This window comes from Syzygium oleosum, unplaced genomic scaffold, assembly GCF_021117445.2.
Source record: "Syzygium oleosum isolate NSW1041296 unplaced genomic scaffold, Sole_v2.1 Sole_v2.05, whole genome shotgun sequence".
NCBI classification, from domain to species: domain Eukaryota; kingdom Viridiplantae; phylum Streptophyta; class Magnoliopsida; order Myrtales; family Myrtaceae; genus Syzygium; species Syzygium oleosum.
The window spans coordinates 2,560,173-2,582,194 of record NW_026607489.1 but is presented as its reverse complement, the minus strand read 5'-3'; the positions used below and the strand labels follow the sequence as shown (position 1 = coordinate 2,582,194).

The following is a 22,022-nucleotide window of genomic DNA, read 5'->3' as shown; positions in this document are numbered from 1 at the left end:
CTAACATATTCATGTGTCTCGCCATCAATGATGTCATTAAAAGGGGAAATTGTCCGATCAATCTTAAATCTATTATACATATGTCAATCAAGTCCTAAACTTTTCAATTTTGCCAATTTAGACATAAATCTTTGCGTGAAATTCCAATATAATTCTTTCGATCAATTTTCACCGGAAATCACTGACGTGGTGATATTGGTGATGACTGGACCGCCAAGTCAATGATTTCCGACGAAAATTGATCGGAATGACTATATTGAAATTTTGAGCAAAAATTTAAGACTAAATTGATAAAATTGAAAAGTTTGGGACTGAATTGGCATCCGTACAACAGATTTAAGACTGATTAGATAATTTTTCCCTAGTTAAAACTTCAAAAAATTTCTCTACATTATAACGAACTGAAAATAAGTTTGTTAATTTTTCCACAAAGAATACGTGGTTAAAGTCGAGAATTCAGATAATATCGTGTTCATTGGAGTTCACAGATAATATGGCAGAAAGCTTTGTACACTGTTTGTTTTTTTCTTTTCTCTTACACGTTTTAGCAAAGGTCACAATCAGATGCTTTCTAACCTTTTTGGTTTCGGCCGAAACCCAACCTTGTAAGATTGAGGTATTTTTACTTTCTGGGCCTATTTTAGTTAACGAGTTGAATGGTTCCAAAACAGATAGGAACCCAACAAGCTTGCTCTCTTGAAAAGGGTACAGAAATGGCATAAAGAGAGAGTGACACAGAGAAATGGGATGGAAATGGCTTTGAAGAGGTGGAGTTTCCCCAAGCTTGTTCTTTCAGGATTAATGGCAGGGGCTAAGAAGATGGTTCCTGCTAAAAGGAACTGGACAACACAAAATCACCCACATTTTCCAAAAGAGTACCACTCGGTGAAGCCTTGCCAATCACAAGCTCAGGATATCAAAGAGAAAAACCAACATTTCTGCCTCCTAAGCAACATTCACCAGCTACTTATATAAAATGAAAAAATAAAATCAAAACAACACATCGAAATCAGCTTGAGCTGAGCAGCAATCCCCCACCAGTCGCCCTTCATTTGGATTTCCAACCTCTGACAACTCTCCTCTAAAATTTGCTTACTTTATTTCACTGGAAGATATTGATATCAACTTCTGATAAGGCGACTCTCATGTGATCAATTAAGTTTTAGTTGGAGAACAAGGAGGTATCTTTGAGAAACGGTGAACACTGATCCCATCACTAGGCACAAACAAGCCCTTGCTGAACGGGAGCACAGCGCACAAAACATAGCAGCCTATATCAAGGCATGTTAGGCCCTCAGAAACTATGGTACCTCTCAAGTTGCTGATGATCTGTGGAGATACCGAGAACTCAAGCCTTTGGTATACACCTTGGGCCTTGTCAGATTAATTTTCTGGATCTTAACATCTGAGCACTCGAATGCATTTTAATCTGACTGTGGGACATGTTTCTGCACTTGCCTAGCAGGGTCTAAGGCAACAGCCAGGCCCACTGAAAAGCACCTGGACAACCCCCCCGGAATTCAGCAGATGTATGATGAGTAGACCTCCACCCATATCCTGCAACCAATCTAATCATTGCAGCGACTGCTGGGTAGCAACTCTTCGATAGTCCTTTTAGCCTCAGCAAGAGGGTTTACATGAGAAACTTCCACTGCCCACATGTGCTGAATGGACTCCGATTCCATATCCATTTCCAGGAAGTGCTGTTTCTCCAACTGTCGAGCAGCATTTAAATCCATGGCAGTTCCAACTATGTTCTGCCATAATAAAAGAGACAATGCACAAAGTTCGGCGAATATATCAGCATGAGCAAGGTGAGTGATACCAGAGTTCTACAGAGGAAGTGAGAACTTTCAGTAAGTAAGGCCACAAAGATAATCATAGAGAAAATAGGATTCTGAGCATGTTCTCCAGGCTATGAATAAGTTACTGTAGGAAAATCATAACATTTCCAACATGAACTTATTGAACAGATCCTGCATGAATTTAACTTACCCAATCTGTGGCAAAGCTAGCATTGAAGAGAATATATTTCAGAATGTCCTCCTCGAAGTTGCTGAGGACATCATGTGAACCAACTGAGAACATAAGATCTTGACGAGAAGAATCCAGCATGGACCCACAATTTTTCACAGTGATTTTGACATGCTTCTTTAGAAATCTATCAACATAATATGCACTTGTTCTGGAGGCATTTTTTTCTTTTCCAACCCATTTTAGCGTCCAGTTAGTGCTCTCTAGAGCTGTCGTTGGGAGCTTTTCGTTCAATCTTAACAAGGTCGATGCCCGATCAGCATTAGCCCAGCAAAAACATAAAGAGGAGCCATCTTCTGTGCAAAGAAGAAAACACAAGACATGGAAAAGTGAAGATAAAGGGCAAGACTAAACCATGTCATGCAAGGAAAATTACAGCCAATTAATTGTTATCCTCTAGAGAGAAGGCAAAGTTACCAACTACAAAACCAGCAATCGGAATGTTGACAAGAGAGGACCGGTGAGAGAACCCCAGTTGTACACAATCTGTTTCTATATTTGTCTTTTCCAGTATCAGAATGTGGACAGCAATAACCTTCATCATATCAAACTGCAATGAGTAGGACCTTCCAAACAATAAAGTGAACAACAATAAAAAGGAGGGGGCCAGGATAACAATTGTCTCGCGATATATTTTACCTATTCACAAGAATATACCTTGCAACGGAGTTGCATCGTGCTGCATCCAGGGTCTTGTGTCAATTCAGAAATAAAACCTGAAGAAGCATCATTGAAGGCGACCTTTCTGTCGGACACAGACTGCATGGCAGTATCCTTAGTCCCGCACTGCTCATTGATCATCCTCATGGAATTTGTCATGATGAATGATATTGGTGTCAACAAGAATCCTTCCTGCCCACTAAATAATAAAAAACCAAATAAATTACCCATGTTGGAGCAAACTTAAAACCGCACATGAAATATATAAACTTCAGCTCATATATAATGTCAGAAAAAACCGCATCCGACCGGCCACACAGCCAGAGGAAAACAGTATCATGGGTTGTGTAGAAACTACAAACATACAAATGTGCTGGAAATAGATTCCACTTGGCCTGAGGAAAAATGGGCCAACAGCATATCTTTGAGGAAAACGTCACAAATTCGTAGAGTTGATCTTGAGTAGGGAAAGGGGTAGAACTTCAGAAAAAATTGGTAACTTAAGACGTAATGGACTTCCAATTTCCTACACAAAATGATCATGTAGCAATATCCGCTTTTGACTTGCACAGCCTCCTCACGTCACTCTCTCCATTCAGCTGTCAGATAGAGTCTAACCACATTTACTCCCCTTCTTCACATTTGCCCTCATACAAATCATTTGAAATTTTTTTGTCCATGACTAAGTTAATCCTCCCAGAATAACTGCCATGGACAGCACTTGCAAGTTACCACATGGTTCACTAATTGGTTGCTAAAAGATGATTGCCACCCTCTTTGTACCTTGGAACTCTCGGGAATGATTTATCTTTGGACATCAGACATATAAAATACATGTGGAATTCCAAAAGATGGTTCTAATCAATGACATTTGAACACATACAAATACAAATGATACCAATATTTAGTATTGCATAGTAAAACAATAATGTTCACAAAATTCGAGAGAGCATACAACAGTACATTAAATCACTGGTCATTGAACTGCACATAATAAAGCTTGGAACACTGAATTTGCACTTTGTAGGAAAAGGTACCCGAGCTTCAGGATTCTACAGAATGTTGCATTTACACCAGGTCCAAAACCGATTGGATAAGCATGGTTTCTCAAAGAGCCAAATATCTGCACCTGTTATTAGAAGGAATGAGATAAGATAATATGTTCTTTTTTTTTGGTAAGGACGTGATAAGATAATATGTTCAATTCATCTTAAATCCCAAAAAAAGACGTTAAAATGATAGTACAGTGCCATTGCCCGTCAAAACGTGAACACGGATACTACTTGTATCTCCAATAAAATCTCTGGACTGTTGACTGCTTGTGAGAAGGTTTTCATGGCTTGGAAACAGATTGCAGGAAGTACTTTCAAATCTCTGAATGGCAACGACATCTCCATTAATACTGACAAGATCCCCATCTGGAAAAAGATGACCACGACTAGGAAATTTACAGGAAAGGGAAGAAATCATGTCCCCGCTACATGAAGACACAGTGATATCCTCAGTATTAACAGTTGGATTTGTCAAGCTATGTTCTATTTCCAGAAGATCCATCTGAAAGGGACCTGCTGCCTCAGTGGATACATCAAGACAAATATCAGGGAAACTTTTTGAAGAATAGCCAGAGAATGCCTCTGTGAAATTTCCACTTTCTTCTCCCAAAAGAACTTGATCAGAGCACAATGGAGAATCATTGGGTATATTGTGAAGGAGAGTATCTCTAGAAGAGAACGAAAGCCTCCACAACTTTGTTTCAGGGGGAAAATGAATTTTCACACCCCTAGCAGAGTCCTCAAGATGACAGAGCTTTTCTTCTTTACCATGATTTAGTATATAATAGCCACCGATATTCAACGTCTGTCATAAATGAGATCAACATTACTCATTCTGTACCAAGCAAGATCTTGGTGAAAAACAAATGTAGAGCGAAATGTTACTGGAAAATTGATACCTGATACTTGGAGACATCAGAGGGCTTAAACTCCAGCCATACCTTGTGAGGGCTTACTTTATAGGAAATGCCATTCCTGCTATTGTCTTTAACACGACCCAATGATCCTGGCCTAGCGGGCAAGCCGGTTTTTACCCCTCTAACAGTAACCTGGCATGGTACTTTATGATAATTCAAGTCATGGAACCTTCTATCGCCATTGCCTGCATGAAAATGTGAACAGGCTTTATCATCTGTCCCGACATCACAACTCTATTCGTTAGCCTGAAAAAGAAAGCACTTACTCAGTGTAATATCAGTTTTAAGTCTCTTTGAGGAACCATCAGCCCATTTATTGGACTTACGTCCCACAGCTTCCTCCAGCTGGTCCATCAAAGCATATGGTAGACGTTCCATTCCATCTTTATCCGCAAGAAACAAGTACCATGGTAAGATTATGGCCTCGACGAACATAGACGCCGATATCATAGGATCAGTTGATAACTGTGAAAACAGAGAAAAGTACTCACACACAACTATTTCCATTAGCAATCAAACCACATAACCAATTGTGCGCACCTTTCGCAACAGAGGAAACTTGTGCACTATACGCAATATATGATAACTGCCACTGCCAAGTTCCTCATGTCCATCCTCGGAGGTCTCATGAAAATCTATGCGGTTCGCATCGTTCAAAAGAAAACAGATGGAGATGTCCAATCCCATCTCCCTCACCAAGGGTATGTAATTAAAGATACTTCTACAGGAAAAGGATTCTCGATCAAATGGTCTAAGTTGACCTGTCCGCTGAGTTACACCTGTTATAATAACACTATAGTCGCTTACCTGGACATATGAAAAAATAAAGTTACTCCAGATCCTAAATATATCAAGTCCAAGTAGAGCCTTTTCCTACTAACTTCAACAAGCTCATATACATATGAAAGGAAAAAATTATGACATCATTTTCACATACGACCTCATATAGGCTGTTGGAATTCCAAGTTGATGGAAGGTCAGGAATGACAACATCAAGACTTCTGGTGGCATCAACCAACTGCAACCTTCCGGTAAATGGACAAACCTTACGGGAGAAAAGAGAGAGGACACTGCTAATTAGATCTGGGAAAGCCAATTTTCACCATTCGCGCAAATAACCGGAAGCAAAGATGACTGAAAATTAGAATAGACATAACAGCAAAGCCTATCCTCTCCAAATAAGGTTGGCTTCTCGAATCTTCTTATGCCAATACCTGCTAAATGCGTCTTGTCATGTCCCTTTATATTCGTTATCTGCACTAGAGTTTCATCCATGCCTTCTTTTGTTTCCTTATTATACCTTTTAACCAGCATCCCTAACATCTAGATGAGACCAAGAGTTAAAAATCTCAACACTCTTCCTATCAATGAAATGTCAGATTGTTATTACCAAAGAAAGAGAAAATGCCAAGTTATGAATATCTGCTTGTATTATCATGTTTGCTCATTTGAGTGATGTATTTTCCACAACAAAACCACTCGTTACTGATTAATAAGTTACTAAACCTGTGGAAGGGATCATGATAAATTATATGTTAGTTTTCCTACTCTTGTAAGTAAAAAACTTATTTTGTTGGCTGGAACTCTACGGCTCCTTCCAACTTTATGACATATGTAGTTCTTACACTCATGTTGATTTTCATACGTGGCCAAAAGAAAATCTCCCATGTACCTTGAGCTATAAGTTGGTAAGAAAACTTCAATTGAGACTGTAAATAGTCAGACTGTTGGATAAAAGTAGATCTTCCAGTAAACAAGGGAAGCATAAGATTAAAGAGGAACCTTGAGATTTCCAAGTAGAGTGACACCAATGTTGTCGCTTGGAATGATCCTCTTAATTAACTGACTATAAGATCCTCTGACACCATAAAGATTGCTGCTTTTGTTGTCATCATCTGATACTTTACAAGCCTTTTCTGATTCCACCAACAATCCTTCCCATATGGATTCACAACAACAAACCAACAAGGAGAAGGGTACTGTCTGAATTAGTGAAGAAAAACTTTTAAGTATTTTCCCTCGTCAAATCGCATTTCTTGTCGGAACATAGCACTCGGAAAAAAAAAAAGGACTGATGCTCCTTCTTATAGGGCAGAGAAATGAGAAAAAAGAATGATTCCTAGAAACATAACAGCGAAGCTAAGCCCTTGACCTACCAATTTCAGCTTCGTGCAGCCTAGTTCCCAACCATGGCCACAAAAATCATGCTTACACATCTCCACGAAAACTCCATGCTGCCACCAAGTGAGTTTTGATAGTAAATCATGGGGAACAAAGAAAGAAAGTAAAAAATGAATATCTAGCAAAATATATACTGCATTGCTCCATCCAACAGCAGTTTAACTTACCCGATTTCGAAATGCCCAGGAAGGTAAATGTGAACTAGCATACATCTGCAACAGTCCTTCCTTCTGCGATCACCTTTCAACCATTAGTTAGTGAAAGACAAAGCCATATGATAAGATGTGAAAATAAGTCCACTGAAATGACAGAAATCATGTGGCAAAAAGTTACATTTTTCGATCCCAGAATCTCCTTCTCAGAAAAGATCCCAGAAAACTTTTTGCGGAAACATGAAATTGTGAGGAGAACCCTGGGAAAGTCCAAAAAGAAATTAGACCAATAAGATTGACAGATGACCACGAAAACTATATCAATTATAAGAACATGAAATGCCCCTACCATAACCTGGCAGGATATGACAGGGTTGCAATGAATTTTCCCAACATGCTCTGTGTATCTGAGAAATTATAGCAGCTGCAAAAGGTAAATTAGTTGATCATTGTTCATTGGAGGGGAACTTTTATTATGGCCAGACATCCCCAAGTAAAGAACTTCGTCTTCAGTCAACAACACATTACCCTTGTCAACACCCATGAAAGCAGTATTACTGTACATCATGCCAGCGTCTTTAAGGAGATGCACTCCCGAATGTCTCACTACTGAGCAAGTGGAGAAATACAGAGTAATGCAAGCAACAATAAAAGAACTTTTATGTTCCACAGAATTACGCAAGATGGTACGAACTTTGCATCTGTAAGGAGAATACTCACTTTTATTATATATGATGCCAGAAAAGTGAGAGCAAAAAGGATTTATCTACTTGCAGACATTATTCATGACTGGGTAATTCAACTGTAAAATTGATTCGTTTCTATAAGCAAAGCATGGGGTGTCGAGCAAGATCATTCGACCTGTCTATCTATTTATTCAACAATAAACATACCCATTAGCAAAAGATAAACAAATAAACAACTAAAAGTAACATTACCTCATTTCAAAAGGGGACAAGGACTCTACCAAAATACTAGTCCTAAAGCAACCTCCAAGTATCAGCATTTCTGCCCAAGAATATTTTCCATTCAGAAGATGAGCATTTTTCACAGAAATCTGCAAGAACAAGCGAGGAAATATTATGGTGATGAAAGCTAGTAGTAAAACCACAACCCTTGCCCGTTTCAATTTTTTTCTCAATTTATTGTCAGCAAAGTTCAATATTGTGCACAAACATTAAGGAAGACGAAGTACGCACAATGGCGCCAACTCTTAGACTGTGGGGCGGTTGAAACTGCTGATCAGTTAGCAAAAGCCAAACTTTTTTATCCAGCTCAACAACCATTCCTTGCATGTAGATCCCAGTCACAAGGCCAGTATAAATAATACAATGTCTTGTTTTCTCACTACTAGTCCTCTCATGCGCTGACATTTTTGAAGACATTTCGGGCAGATGCAGAAGGGACTTCTCCATCGTCACAAACATCACCTGAGACTCATCCTTCCCTATGTAAACCAACTTTTTCTTCAATCGCGATAACACTACAACATCACCTATCAGCTTAGTAATTGCAGGGTGCCAAAACGAAGCAGACCCGCAGAAATACACAAACTCGGGCAGAGAATAAGCGTGACTTTCAGAACTCCCGCTCGAATTATCCATTAAAACCTTAGTTATATCTCTGGAGCCACATAATTTACATCCACAAATCATGATTCGTGCTAGGAAACCGCGAAGATTCCTCGTGCTGCCAGAGCCAAAGCTAGTCCCGGAGGAACAGGGAACAACAGAAACGGGACTGATAGACTCCACCACGCCACGAACACAGTAACGCGCTTTGGAACAGTCTTCGGAGGAGGAACCTGAACCCAACGCAAGCGCGCTCGAGCTCGAACAAGGCCGGAGCCCACCATGGGACTGGGCAAAGCTCCATCTAATAATCTCCAGAAACCCCCCGCCGTGCTTGAACGGAATGAAATTGAAAGCGACCACACGGATTCTCTTCCCCAAAAGGTGAGCGCTGAAGTCGAGGACGTCGCAGCAGATCCTGGAAGCACCGTCGGAGAACTGGAAGCAAGTGCCGCCGTTGTTCGAGCACTTGAGAGCTGCGGAGGAATCGCCGTCGCCGTCGCCGACAGGAATCGTCACGGTCCCTACGAGCATCGCGGGGTGGTTCAGAGGAGTAAGAACCCTAGGGCTAGGGCTGGGATCGCGAGACTCCTCGCGGCGGCGGCTCGGTTCCGGAGGCGGAGGAGAGAACCGACGGCGGGGGGTCGACCGGAGAGACGACGTGGCGGAGAAAGGGCGAGACCGGCGGAGCAGATCGGAGATAGAGAGCACCGTCGCGTCGGAGCCCTCCATCGCCGCCACCTCGCGAAAGAACCGAACAGTACAGTACGCGGCGGAAGAAGCTCGATCGACTCGGTGACTGCGGGGGAGTCTGGGATGGAGGGAGGGGAAAATGAGGAGTGTCGTGGCGGGAAAACCATGGGCTTTTTTAACGTGTTGGCGGCTATTGGGCCTGGGATTTTGGGCCGGACCGAACTAAAGGTGGACTGAATGCCAGCCCAAGCCCAAGCCCATTATAGAACAAAGGAGAAATTTCGGAAATCCCTTTATAGTACAGCCATTTTCTCAAAATTCCTCCCAGAATGAACTTTCTTAAAAAAAAAAAGATAGGATATGTTTATTAGAAATTCTAAAACTTGTCACGAAAATACAATTAAGTTCTAAAACTAATCAAGTCCTAAAACTTGTTAAATTGGTTCATTCGAGTCCTAAAGTTAATACCGTCCAATTTGGTTAACGGAAAATATTAATGTGACTTTTTTTTATTATTTTTTCTATCCTACGTGTCGATGACGTGACCTTTTTTTTAAAAAAAGAGGCCCTCCCCGCCCCCGCCGTCACCCCACCATCACCGGGAGGGGCCAGCGAGTTTAAATACGTTGCAAATTTTTATATTCTATTTACTTTACAGATTTTGTTGCAAGTTTAAGATAAATTGTTAATTTCTTCACAAGGTAACATCTGTTAATTATTATGTTTTATTTCCTCATACTCAATATAAGTAAATTTAATATATTGTGTTATAAATATCGACATTCTATTAAAATTTTCTATATTTCTCAAGGTAGGTGATTTATTTGTTCATGCGATTTGTTTGTTGCAAATTATTCAAATAAAAGGGTTAATACCACAAAAAATCCTAAACTAATACACCTGTGACAAATTTACCCCAAATTAATTCTTTGAGCACCTAAAACCCAAAAAATGGTACATTTGTGATAAATTTACCATCCGTTAAATTGGATTAATACAGCAAAAAATCAAAAATTGGTAAATATGTGACAAACGAAGAGGTAAAACCCCAAACTGGTAAACTTGTTAACTGCCACGTGTCATCCAATTCGGCAATTTAATAGCAAAATTTAACGAAAACTAGCGGAAGGTAAATTTGTTACAAGTGTACCAATTTGGGGTTTTTTTGTGGTATTGACCTTCAATAAAATCAATGATGCTTAATTGACAATTATATATTTATTATTAACATATATCTTATGAGGGGAATTTATTTCGCTAACAGTAAAAGCTATAATTGATTTATAAATGAATGTTTTCGTGATAAGATATGATTTTAGGTTCTTTAATTTCTCCATTTTAAGATAGATAGACTTTTAAATTTTTTTATGATTGACATAATTCTGATATTGTAAGAGTCAATTCAAATTTATCCACCGGATGAAATAAGCTTACTAGTGATACTGAATAGTAATTTGTGAACCAAATAAAATTTCTAACTAAGTGAGATATATTGGTGTAATTATCTGATATACTTTATACTTGAAATCGTGAATTGTATAATTATTAAAGAGACGTGCTATTTTTTAAAAAGTGAGGTTCATTCAATAATGACCTAAGATATAGCTTCTGATGATCAACAGGACATACTCATCAATGGGTCATAATACTTTAATCAAGTAAATTTCCTTAGATTTACTATTGTATCATTTTTTTTAATAAGCTATCATTTAGAAAAACATTCATACATACATATATATATATATATATTATACATATGTATATGCCATTCTAGTATTATTTTGTCCATTTTTCATCCATTATCTAGCTATTTCTCTAGCATGAATACGTCGCGACCCTATAAAAAAAATTAGGTTCAATAGTTATCTAGCATCGGGCTCTCGAGTTCCACTTATGCGTAGAGGTTTCTCCACATGTTAAAAATAAAAAATCGCAGGCATTCATTGGGAAAAATTTTGCCGGGCCATGGTCCATGGATGGCGTGCAATCATACCCCAAATTGTTAAAGTATCCACGTGTAACCCACACAAGTCGGGCAAAAGACCTATTGACAAGGAAAAACACAGGTAAGCTCATATGACTATGATTGATCCTATATGTGGACTAAGAAATTGATCTTTCTTGATGTATATTTTAGACGTTTCCGACGAACTCAGAACTATAGTACCAAAACACAAGTGGTTTGGAGTACTCATCAGTAGCTAGCAAAAGCACAGCAGAGAAATATAGTCTATGATTTACAGGGAATCTACAACTTGACCATCAGAGAGAGAGAGTTGCACAGATAAAAGAAATTCCACCCAAAAATTGCAACACCGGGTAATAAATGGAAAGAGGTACTTTCTGCTTGTTCTGATTGCCCGGTTTTTCGTGCATACTTTTCACCTCCGACGGCCTCCCAAATGTAGCTCGAAGCTGATGTTCGCAAGCAACACCAGATGCAAGAAAGCCTTTGTCTCTTAATGGGTGACTAATCAATCACAGCAGAATCTACTCAGCACCACCAGAAGACGCCTTCCCAAATCTAGAAGCCACACTTTCAGTGCCAGTGCGAGTCTTCAAGTTTCCACCGTCGGACATGTAGAAATAGTTGTAATTTATCCTAGTCACTAGATCAGCCAAATGAGGAAAGTTTCCCACATTAAGCTTGAAAGATAGGACCTGCATATCAGAAACTTAAATCATGTCAATTTCGCTTGACCGTACCATATCACGCAATACACATGAATCAGGTAGCTAGTCTGCACACGGCGATACAACTATACTTATGTTTTCTTAACATAAATCCACATTACATGCAGAAATTTCACTTCAGGCAAATCAAGCTGAGTTGAATTAGTGATGGCAGAATGGGAAGACAGTGCCGTACCCTAAGTAGAAAAGCAATACAATCATCGAACTGTTTCTCGATCCTTTCTATTTCCATCTCGCATCTGGCCTTGATAGTAGGAATTGCTCCTCCACTACTAAGTGTCTGTTGTACAGAATAGAAGTCCAAAGCTAAACTGAGGATGCTGTTGATCCGGCTGGCAATCAGAGCCCACTACATGCAAACACACACATTAAATACTCAAAAATCAGAACTCAGGGGGAAAGTTTCCTTCAATGGAAAAACCACAAACATCATATGAAATAAGATGTCTACCCACCAACTTATCTGGAACTACAAAACATTGCCGCTGAATTGACAGTAAGTAGGCCTCATGCACTTCCATGACCTCATCCAGTGATCGAGCAGTTGCCATACCCTCACAAAGTTCGCGCCATGCACTGTGATACACCTGAATGTAAATTATGCATCAGAGATCTGTGCGTACTCTAGGTAGAAGGTAAGGCTTCAATATGGAATGATTAATCTCAACATGACTATTGCCACTAAGACGTCATTTTACCTAAACCCACTCAGATATGATGCTGTGCTCAAAAGTAGCATATTTAGAAACATGAAGTTTGGAAATTAGGAGCTTATGGTTTATACTATATCCAGAATATCTAAACAGCTCTTTTTCCGTCCGTTATTATGGTCCATACCTGATCCATCCCTTTCTTAACATTTTGACTGCATCATCTACATTGTATCAATACAAAGTAACTAAGTTTTTCCCTTTTGGACTAACCTGATCACACCTCAACTAGGTAATAACTACAGATGATCCGATTACATTGAATTGAACAAATTAGAGAAACCTGAATATGACGCAGAAAATTCTTTAACTTGAAAATTGACACTACGAGACAAGGTTGCAGAATAAATTGGTTGATCAATCATGTTCTTATGCTGAAACAAATTGACAAAAACCATTAACACAACCCTGACATGGGGACAAAACAAAACTCACAAAGTATGCCGTCTTGTTCTGGAACAAACTTTCCACTTGCCATAAACCCTACTTTGATCCTGACACTACTTTAACTTGTTATCCTCCAGTCAATTGGCAAAAAAAAAAAAAAAAACCATGGGGTCAATTCATTCACTGGAACTTCCAATGGATATAAATAAGCTTGCAATGTCATTGCTATCATGTCTCGCCATCCACTATTATTTATCTATTAACTAATGCTACTCTCAATCTGCCACCATTGATGTTGATTCATTCACCAGCCAATCAATAAAAGCAAGACATCCAGTGCATGATATCCTACGGCAGTTTCAATCTACATAGATGAAGATAGCCATAATGCTTTGTTCAAATTCCCCAACTTAATCAGCACCACTACAATCCACACGACAACATGTCAACTATCATGTAAAGAAGAGGCACACCCAACAATGCAACTACCAACATGAAAATCTAGTGCCAGGGGATGATGGTAGATCATTTTCTCATCCATAATGCAAAACGTCCAACATTTATGTCACTAAACCTTCCTCTTGAAGAATTAAAATATTTTGCAAATTCTTCTTATGATATAACCACAATGTTGCTTAATATAGATAATTTTAAGTTCCTTCACTTTAGAACCATTTCAAATTCAGACTGGGTATAACTGAGAGCAAAGACAAAAGCTTCGCCACTGGGACTCAAGCTAACTTCAGTAACACCACGAGGCTTGTCTCAACATAATGATCTGGAATGGACAGTGAAAAAAAGAGATTGCATAGATGAGACTTGATGAGACACCAAAGAGATCAGCAAAATATTAATGAAGACAATATAACAGTTTGTTTGTCATCTAAACCTTTTAGAACTTAGGAACACAATTTCTGAGTTAAGCCAGGTAAATCATACTATCACTCTCTCCACCTTTACATTCTTCCACCTGTCCTTTTCTGTCATAGTATGCTACTAAAAAATATGATAAAATGAGTTTCAAAAGTACTCCAGCATCATGATTTTACATTGAGGATACTCTGTCAACAAAGAGGTATGTAAGCATGAAAACCAAACTTTCTCAACATGGCATCCAACATGAATAAAAAGAAAATGACAAAATTCAAAAGCTTGTCTGTAGGTTTCATTTGAATGGTGGTCTTTCGCTTTGTGTAAGTTTGGGTTAAGTCGATGGAGAGAAACGTAATGTTTCTTTTTTCAGTAAGCCAGAAAAGAAAACAGTTCAATTTTTCTGGATAGGGGTCATGCCCGCAGATTAATAAAATAGTACAAGATTTGAATCTGTTTAATATAATTAGTGATGAAGTGGGTATACAAACAAAGAAACTACATGCAAACATCTTCTATGAACTAAAATATATATATAAGTTATCCCAAAGTTGCTGAAAGCATGGTCCTGGAAGTGAAATTTAGGAGTGGCAAGCACAAGAGCAAATAGCATGCCAAAGCAGAACAGGCTAGTGACCATGCCCAAAGATAATTACAAAACACTGCAACTACTCCTCAAGAACTTATGCGAATACAGCAACAAAAAGGGAAGAGTCCTACTCTGTCCATCACATATTGGTGAAAGGCATCAACGAAATGGAGAAGCTTTTGCTCGACCAACCAGTGACGCTTGCGGCTGTATGCTGCAATTCCTTTTCCCTGGAATGTACGAAATAAAGTTTAGACTACTCATAATGCCAATGTTAGAAAAACTCTTGTGGGGATTCTCTAGCCTTAACTCACAACCATATTCCCTAGAATCCATGAGATATGCCATAAGAAATGAATACCTTCCACATCCACCTCCGAGCTTTATCCAGGACAAACTTTGCACGCTTGACCTTTAATAAGAACCCCATAACCTGTGGACAAAGCCAAATAACCATGAGAGAAAGGAAGAATGGGTTTAGTAAAACAAAGTATTTGAAAGTATTACCTGGTTATATTTCTTAATAGCTTCTGTGTTTGCAATAAGTTCAAGTGGCCAAGAAACCTTTCACAATTAACACATATAGATGCTTAATTACTTAGCGGTTATCAGAAAAATAGAGTAAGATCAATACATTCTGAAGAGTCTTTTAGCGTTGTAATAACCTTATACGAAAACTTCAGAGAATCCAGACCGTCAATTCCAAAGCTCTGTACGGATCCTTTACGAGGATTGGAGGCAAAGGCAGTCGTGGTATTTTGCTCATCATTATTAGAGCCTTGACTTCTAGAGATAGATACAATTAACGAATCAGGAGTAGTCAGTAGATTCCCATCAGCGGAATTCCTAATGGACTCCTGTAGTCAATGCACATGGTCAATTAGGAAAGTCATTATGTTGATCAAGCATTCCTTGCAGCAGCATTGTACCCCCCAATGTGCACGCTTGCTTAAAACATGTGGTTTACCCCATTCATGTGGTGGTATTCAAGAACCAGCCACTCTAATAATATATTCATATTCAAAACAAGTAACATCTGACAAATTGAATATGCTAAACGCTTAAATTCAATTACACAATATTACAGTCAAGACAAATGTGCGTGGTAATGTCTTCTTAGCATTCTTAGGCAAGACCATACACTTGGGGCCTGTTTGATGACTCCAATAAGTACTGAAAATGAATATATTCAGCACTAAAAAAAATTAAGCACGTTTGATAACCATAACCAATTTTGACTTAAAAGATTTAATTAGGTCAAAAAATCACTTATTTCGCTAAGTAAGGGTGGGGTTACTTAATTCTTTCAATAGAAAAGGCATCCAAATAGGAAATAAAATCTTCCCTACTACATTGCTAAAAGCCTAAAACCTGCCAATAATATTCACGGCTCAATATTTGGCACAATAAAAAAAAGTATCATTCAATACTAAATATTCATCAATAAAAGCCCAAAACCTGCCAATAATATTCACAGCTCAATACTTGGCAAAATAAAAGAAGTATAATCCTATACAAAATATTCATCAATAATCAAACAACATTTTATTTTCATTTTTCAGCACTAAAATTTTCGGTATTTAACTTTCAATTTTACCAAGCAGATGTTTAGTCCTTCGTTTGGTTGTTCTTTTACTATTACCACAAAAATCAAAGAAAATGGAACTTCAAAAGAGCAGACAATGGAACATCAAATAATGAATATAATAAGATCTTCCTAAAAAGTTACATAGCAACAAAATCAGAAGCTAAATGATAACCAGATTACTCAAACAAAAACATTTACTTAGTAAATAATCTCTACAGGGGCTGTACTACTCAAAGTTCCCGGTTTCATCAACTCATGAACTTCATTCAAGAATTTTTTTTGGGCATATGATGATAGCAGAAACTTGATGTAGATTATTTCTTAAATAAAAAACTGGAGGGAAGAAGACTGAAAAACACAAAGTCAATAAACACTGGTTGAATCCAAATAAAAACTTGCAAGGATGAAAAAAACCTGATCAGAATCAACTAAATTGAAAGTTGACATAACCACACAAAGAACTTGTACGTAATGCTCAAGGAAACCAACTCCACCTGTAATAATGTGTTTAATTCAAAATCATCGTCACAATTCTCCCCCCTATCCAGCTTATTGAATATCACCGTCAAAAAGTGCTGCAATAGATCACCTGAATTATTGCTTCAACTCATGAGCCATGAAATTTATGTCAAAGGCTTACTCTTGAAAAATAACATGGAAGTGCAAAATGCAGGAATCACCTGAACCTAACAAGTATATTGCACGCAACACCGCTAGTTCATCCATCAATCTCCAGTCATGCATTAACTTTGACAATATTTGCTTGCCTATATAATCCACCTATGACACATAAGCAAGTTAGCAGCACTTTAAATGTACATTTCTAAAAAAGGACATGAAAGTAATGGAGCTGTGCCATTACCTGCCTCTCTATGTAAACTACAAGGCATTCCTGCATAATAGCCAGAGGAAGGGGAGTACTTCTTGGTTCAACATGTTGAATCCAACCAAGGGTTCTTGATGGAAGCGTACTATTTCTCTGAAATGGCAAGAGTCCTGACACATGGATGTCGTCCTGTTTCAGTATTATCGATTAAGATTATTGCTACAGATTTCATTGAAGTCAAAGCAAAAATAGTCCGGAGAAGTATCAAATGGAATACCTGAAAGGAAGGAAGAAGAGTAGGAAAAGGAAACAACCCTTCCAATAGCTTTGTGTCATTTTGCGCATGTTGATATTCAAACTGGCCAAAACTAAATTTAAATGCAAAATCAGTTCCTCGAGTTTGTCCACTCTCTTCACCAAAAATTGCCTTCCACGTGACCTCATCATTCAGTGGAGGAAGACGATAGCATTTAGATAAGTTCAGCCATTTCCAGGCATCCACACTCTTAGCTAGTCTTTTATGGCAAACAGTAAGAACTGGATTCTCAGGACAAAAGGACCCAACAGAAAGTTCATCATTAATTACTTCTGAACCTATATTACAGTGCTCCACATTAAGAATATCACTTGCTGCCCCAGTATCACAAGAAATCTCTTTCCTTTGAGAAATTGTATTCATCAAAAGCTTGAACCATGTCTTCTCTGAGAGGTAAGAAGAAGGCAAAGCTTCCTCTCCTTTCCCCGCTTTTATTTGGTGGTTGGCATGGGTTTCAAAAGAAGGTATTATCTCCAATTGGAAGCGGTCACCTTGCTGAAAGTATCTCGACAATTCGTCAACATGGCCAATAAGACCAGCCAGAGACACAGAAAAGGTTTCTGATAGAGTCAATCCGGCCATGCTCTGCCTACAATAAATCTTTTTTAAGCCATTAAGATTAACAGAACCTCCTAAAGAATCAGCTTCATAATTACTTCTCCGAAGCAAAGCATCAGAGGAAATTGTTGGAACGTGCTGTATTAGCTGGAATGACTTGCCGGCGGAAACAATTGATTTAGAAATGTCCTTAATAAAGATAGGACACACTTGCCTATCTCTCTCACTCGATTCCCTAGCTTTCAAAGAGCCAGGATTCAGTTCCCTTTCCGTTGTTTCCTTCCTATCACCCGTTAAAGGTACACGATCCTTGGAGTTATTGACAACAGATTGCTGAGCATCTAACTTGCGATCCTGTGCTAGTCTCAAAAGATAACTCCTGTCCCAAAAGTCAGCATCCTCAACCGTGACATCCTTGTTAGCATAAAAAAACATCTTCCAGGGAGGAAAAAGGAAACAGTATAAGCAAGAAAGCCAATTAGAAGGCCAAAAAGAACACACCAAATATTCACAAATATAAAACAGACTAAGGCTTTGTTTGGAAGATGGGCAGAGAGGGAGGGGGGCCTGAATAAGGGGTGGGGGTAGAAAATGGGGATATGAAATTTCTCTCACAAAAACTTCCAATTTGGTCCCAACATTTTTACCTCAGCTCTCATTTTCCTCCCCTTCCCATCTTCCAACCAAAGCACAAGGGAGAACTTCAGCATTATCATAACAAAATCAAGGAAGATTACTGGAAAAATGGTGTGCAAATACGATTCCGCCAGCATGGTCATAAAAAGCTCTTGATTTGACAAACTATTAATTCAGCAAAATTAACAGAAAGTTAACCCAAAGCTTCATCGGAGTTATAGAATGATACTGCATGAGGTACATATTCTGTAATAACAAATTCACTTTATAAAATGAGCAGAGAGAGCAGCAATGCGAAATATGAATCTCAATTACCTCCTCAAAAGGATCGTCCAATATTCCTTCATATAGCCAGGAATCCAGACCCTCTATATATGGCAACACACTTCCAACAAATAAATAAAGTAGCATCTGGTAAGCTTCCTCCTGTAATTAGCATTTCTTTTTTACTTCTTTGAAGTGCTTCTAGCAGAGAAATTACAAAAAGAAAAACTGAAAACTGAAAAGATCAAAAAGAGCAAATCTCAATAAAAGAACAGCACCTCACCACCTTGTACCAGACAAGTTTCGTCTAGCCTTTTATAAAGTGAGTCAAGGATATGAGCTGCCACTTCAGAAGCTGTAACAGAAGACACAGGCTCAAAGTACGCCAGAGGAATTGTTCCATGAACTACTTCCAAAAGATACTCAGCACCTGAGCAAAGACTGGTATATGACCAAACATCATCAGAAATACTATAACAAGACTGAACCAACATATACCTACAAGAACAGGTTTTGAGACTGAAACCTAGAATGAGCTCCTCCATGAAAGAAGTTTGAGAAAATGTAGCAGGAACTGAAGGCAAACATCTTCTCTTACATAGGTGCAGGAAGCAAGAGAGCGTGACAAAAACAATTATGTACCAAAATAATTACATCATCCCTAAAATTAATGGTGACTATAATCTAATTCCATGAAATATGTATACTGTCAGACCTGGATAAAGAATTTGCCAGTCCCAACAGGGTTGGTGTCGTTCCACTATGTGAATTGCTCATCTGAATTTCCTCCTTCAAAGCAATTTGCCGCAATCTCTATAGCAAGAAATAAATCCAAGATCACTCTAGGTATTTCTACTAGTTACCAGCCAATAATTTCACGCGTGTTCAGTCCAAAGTACTTACCGTAATCCATGAGGAAACAGAACATACAAATGCCCTCAAGGTAGGGGGAGGTGATCTTGAAGATGTCTTTACCCTATCAACTATAAGATCAACCAGCTTTAAGCAAGTAGCAGCATAGCTAAACTGACTGAGAATGGCATGAAGACTCGTCCGGGAAAGATGGGTGACATATATCCCAGTTGCGGCACAGAAACACTTCTTGTCTTGGTCCCAATAGAATAAAGAACTAGATAAACCTTGCAATATCTGTAAGACACCTTTTACCTAGAGGAAACAAAGTCAGAAGGAAGTCTCTGAGTATGAAAACGTTACATCTATGAGTACTGACATGAGGGACATACCAGGTCAACTTCATTTGTCCTCAAGCTCGAACTTGGAGTAGCGAAATGCAAACCATCAGAGAAACCACCATATATCTTATCAACCAAACTCGTACACGCTTTAATGTCTACTTCATCTGCTTTGCGAAAAAGGCAAAATCATTAACCTTATGAAACATCAATATGATTTAATACCTATGGACTTCAAAACCACAAAGCACCAGAAACAAGACAGGTTGTTCAAACCCAGCACAAGTTGCTCATCCATGCTGCATCATAAGTGGCTGATCCAGCACTCATATTGACATAATTCATAATGTATAGTTCGCTCAAACAGTAGCATCCAAGTTCATCATTGTTCCTAACCATATACAGCCCTTTGACTCTTGTGGAAGTGTTTAATGAGAGCTTCCATTGTTCCTATCCACTAAAATCTAATAATTAAAATCCACTCCTTTCTAGCAAGCTCACATACCATGACAAAGTGCCGATTCACTATATATCTATTCTTGTCATGATTGACAAACATGCTTTGCATAGACCCCAGAACCAGAATTAACAGTTAAAAGAGAGGTTCGCCTCGAAAGAGGAAAACCCACGAACAAGATTGGCCGAATGCACAAAGTAATTACAGAAAGAGACGGCATTATCATCACGCAAAACTCTCCCATAGTGAAAATGTGAACGACATCCGCGCAATGACACCTCCAAAACCGTAAATCCTCAAGTCCCGAAAAAGAAAAACAAAAATAAACCCCAAGAAGGACGAACTCAAACTTCACAAATTCAGTCGGCGACAAAACGGAGCAATCAGCAAGCAAGTGGAAAACCACCCACCGACCCACACACTGAAACTGAAAAACTTGACCAACGCCCCGGTGCTAGAAGCGAATTCGCCAGAAAATCAACCCCGAAAAGCAGAGGGAGGAACAAGATCGAGATAATCATACCGTAGCGAAGAGGGTTCTCCATTTTCAAAGATACCCAACACGACGCACGCCAAAAGCCGATCCAATTCCCGCTCAAGATGAGCGATCAAACACGGCGTGAAGCGGAATTCGAACCGTGGAAAAAGGAATCACGGGGCGGCGAGAAATGCGCGAAGAAGAAACGAACAGAGATCACGCGAACCGAAGGAGAAGAAGACGAGCTTCTGCTGCTGCTTCTTCTAGCAGAAGAAGAATGCAGATCGATCGATTTCGCTCGCGTGCAGAGCTTGAAGAAGAAGAAGAAGAAGACGGCTGCTTGCAGATCGACGGGGTCGCTGCTCGTCTTGTCGGAACCCGTTCATCGAAATGGAGGGAGAGCGGAACTGCATTTTTGAAACAGGGGATACCAGAACAATTATCGATAATAAACAGGAAATTATTTAAATTTCTAGATAAGATGCAATGACACAAATAATCCCTAAATTTTTACAATAAGCAATATAATATGGTCCTTAAACTTTAGCCTAATGTGTAATGTGATTCCTAAACTTTTAATTTATCTAATGCGGTTCATGAACTTTAGCCTAATGTGTAATAGGTTCCTGAACTTTTAATACATGTTTAACTGATTTTTGGACTATATGAAAATGTTCAATATTGCTAATGAACTTAAATTAATGGAAGGACAACATTATATATTTTCATGTAATTCAGAAACTAGTTTGATTCATGGACTATATTGAACAAATGAAAAGTTATAGAACCACATTACATATTGAGTTAAATTTTAGAGACCGTATTGAACGAATTGAAAGTTTATGAACCACATTACATATTAGGCCAAAGTATAGATATTATTTATGTCATTTTCCTTTGAAAAAAGAAATTATAAGCAATCTCGACCATTCTTCTTCTTCTTTTTTTAACTTGCTATCCATGATGTTAATATGAGCTCCTTATATATTTGGTAAATGCATTCAGCACACCGCAAATGATCTTCATTTTCAATCAAATATATCCCATATGGTAAAAAACGCTCATTTGTAGTAAATCATATTATTTCTTGATAGTATTTTCAATAAAATTAAAGGGAAAAAGAAAATGATTTTTTTTTGAAATAAATTAGAAAAACAGACGAATCAAGTGCAACGTAAGTTTTTCATTTTAATTTA

The 22,022-nt window shown here is 38.5% G+C and overlaps 2 protein-coding genes across 4 annotated transcripts; both read right to left on the bottom strand.

Moving 5' to 3' along the window:
- Positions 1 to 842: 842 nt before the first annotated feature.
- On the bottom strand, positions 843 to 9,369 carry LOC115680824 (CST complex subunit CTC1). 3 transcript variants are annotated; one of them, XM_030604669.2, is made up of 17 exons: positions 8,196 to 9,369; positions 7,935 to 8,053; positions 7,346 to 7,420; positions 7,178 to 7,256; positions 7,012 to 7,074; positions 6,820 to 6,897; positions 6,446 to 6,646; positions 5,604 to 5,708; positions 5,204 to 5,470; positions 4,930 to 5,128; positions 4,646 to 4,848; positions 3,940 to 4,551; positions 3,732 to 3,823; positions 2,692 to 2,893; positions 2,452 to 2,569; positions 1,996 to 2,330; positions 843 to 1,757 (listed from the first exon to the last, which is right to left on the bottom strand). In XM_030604669.2, exons 1-17 carry the CDS (start codon positions 9,297 to 9,299, stop codon positions 1,569 to 1,571), a joined length of 4,041 nt encoding a protein of 1,346 aa, XP_030460529.1. In that variant the 5' UTR covers positions 9,300 to 9,369; the 3' UTR covers positions 843 to 1,568. The 3 variants fall into 3 exon arrangements, with proteins under 3 accessions (XP_030460529.1, XP_056167763.1, XP_056167764.1); XM_056311788.1 differs by having other exon boundaries at positions 1,996 to 2,327; XM_056311789.1 differs by lacking the exons at positions 843 to 1,757; positions 1,996 to 2,330 and having other exon boundaries at positions 2,407 to 2,600.
- Positions 9,370 to 11,441: 2,072 nt separating this feature from the next.
- Positions 11,442 to 21,240, bottom strand: LOC115680825 (uncharacterized). The gene is made up of 17 exons (XM_030604672.2): positions 20,872 to 21,240; positions 19,943 to 20,058; positions 19,602 to 19,865; positions 19,414 to 19,511; positions 18,977 to 19,139; positions 18,750 to 18,860; positions 17,202 to 18,233; positions 16,961 to 17,113; positions 16,779 to 16,878; positions 16,593 to 16,687; positions 15,176 to 15,367; positions 15,018 to 15,074; positions 14,872 to 14,943; positions 14,642 to 14,740; positions 12,410 to 12,541; positions 12,130 to 12,303; positions 11,442 to 11,921 (listed from the first exon to the last, which is right to left on the bottom strand). Exons 1-17 carry the CDS (start codon positions 20,891 to 20,893, stop codon positions 11,751 to 11,753), a joined length of 3,051 nt encoding a protein of 1,016 aa, XP_030460532.1. The 5' UTR covers positions 20,894 to 21,240; the 3' UTR covers positions 11,442 to 11,750.
- Between the last annotated feature and the right edge of the window lie 782 nt (positions 21,241 to 22,022).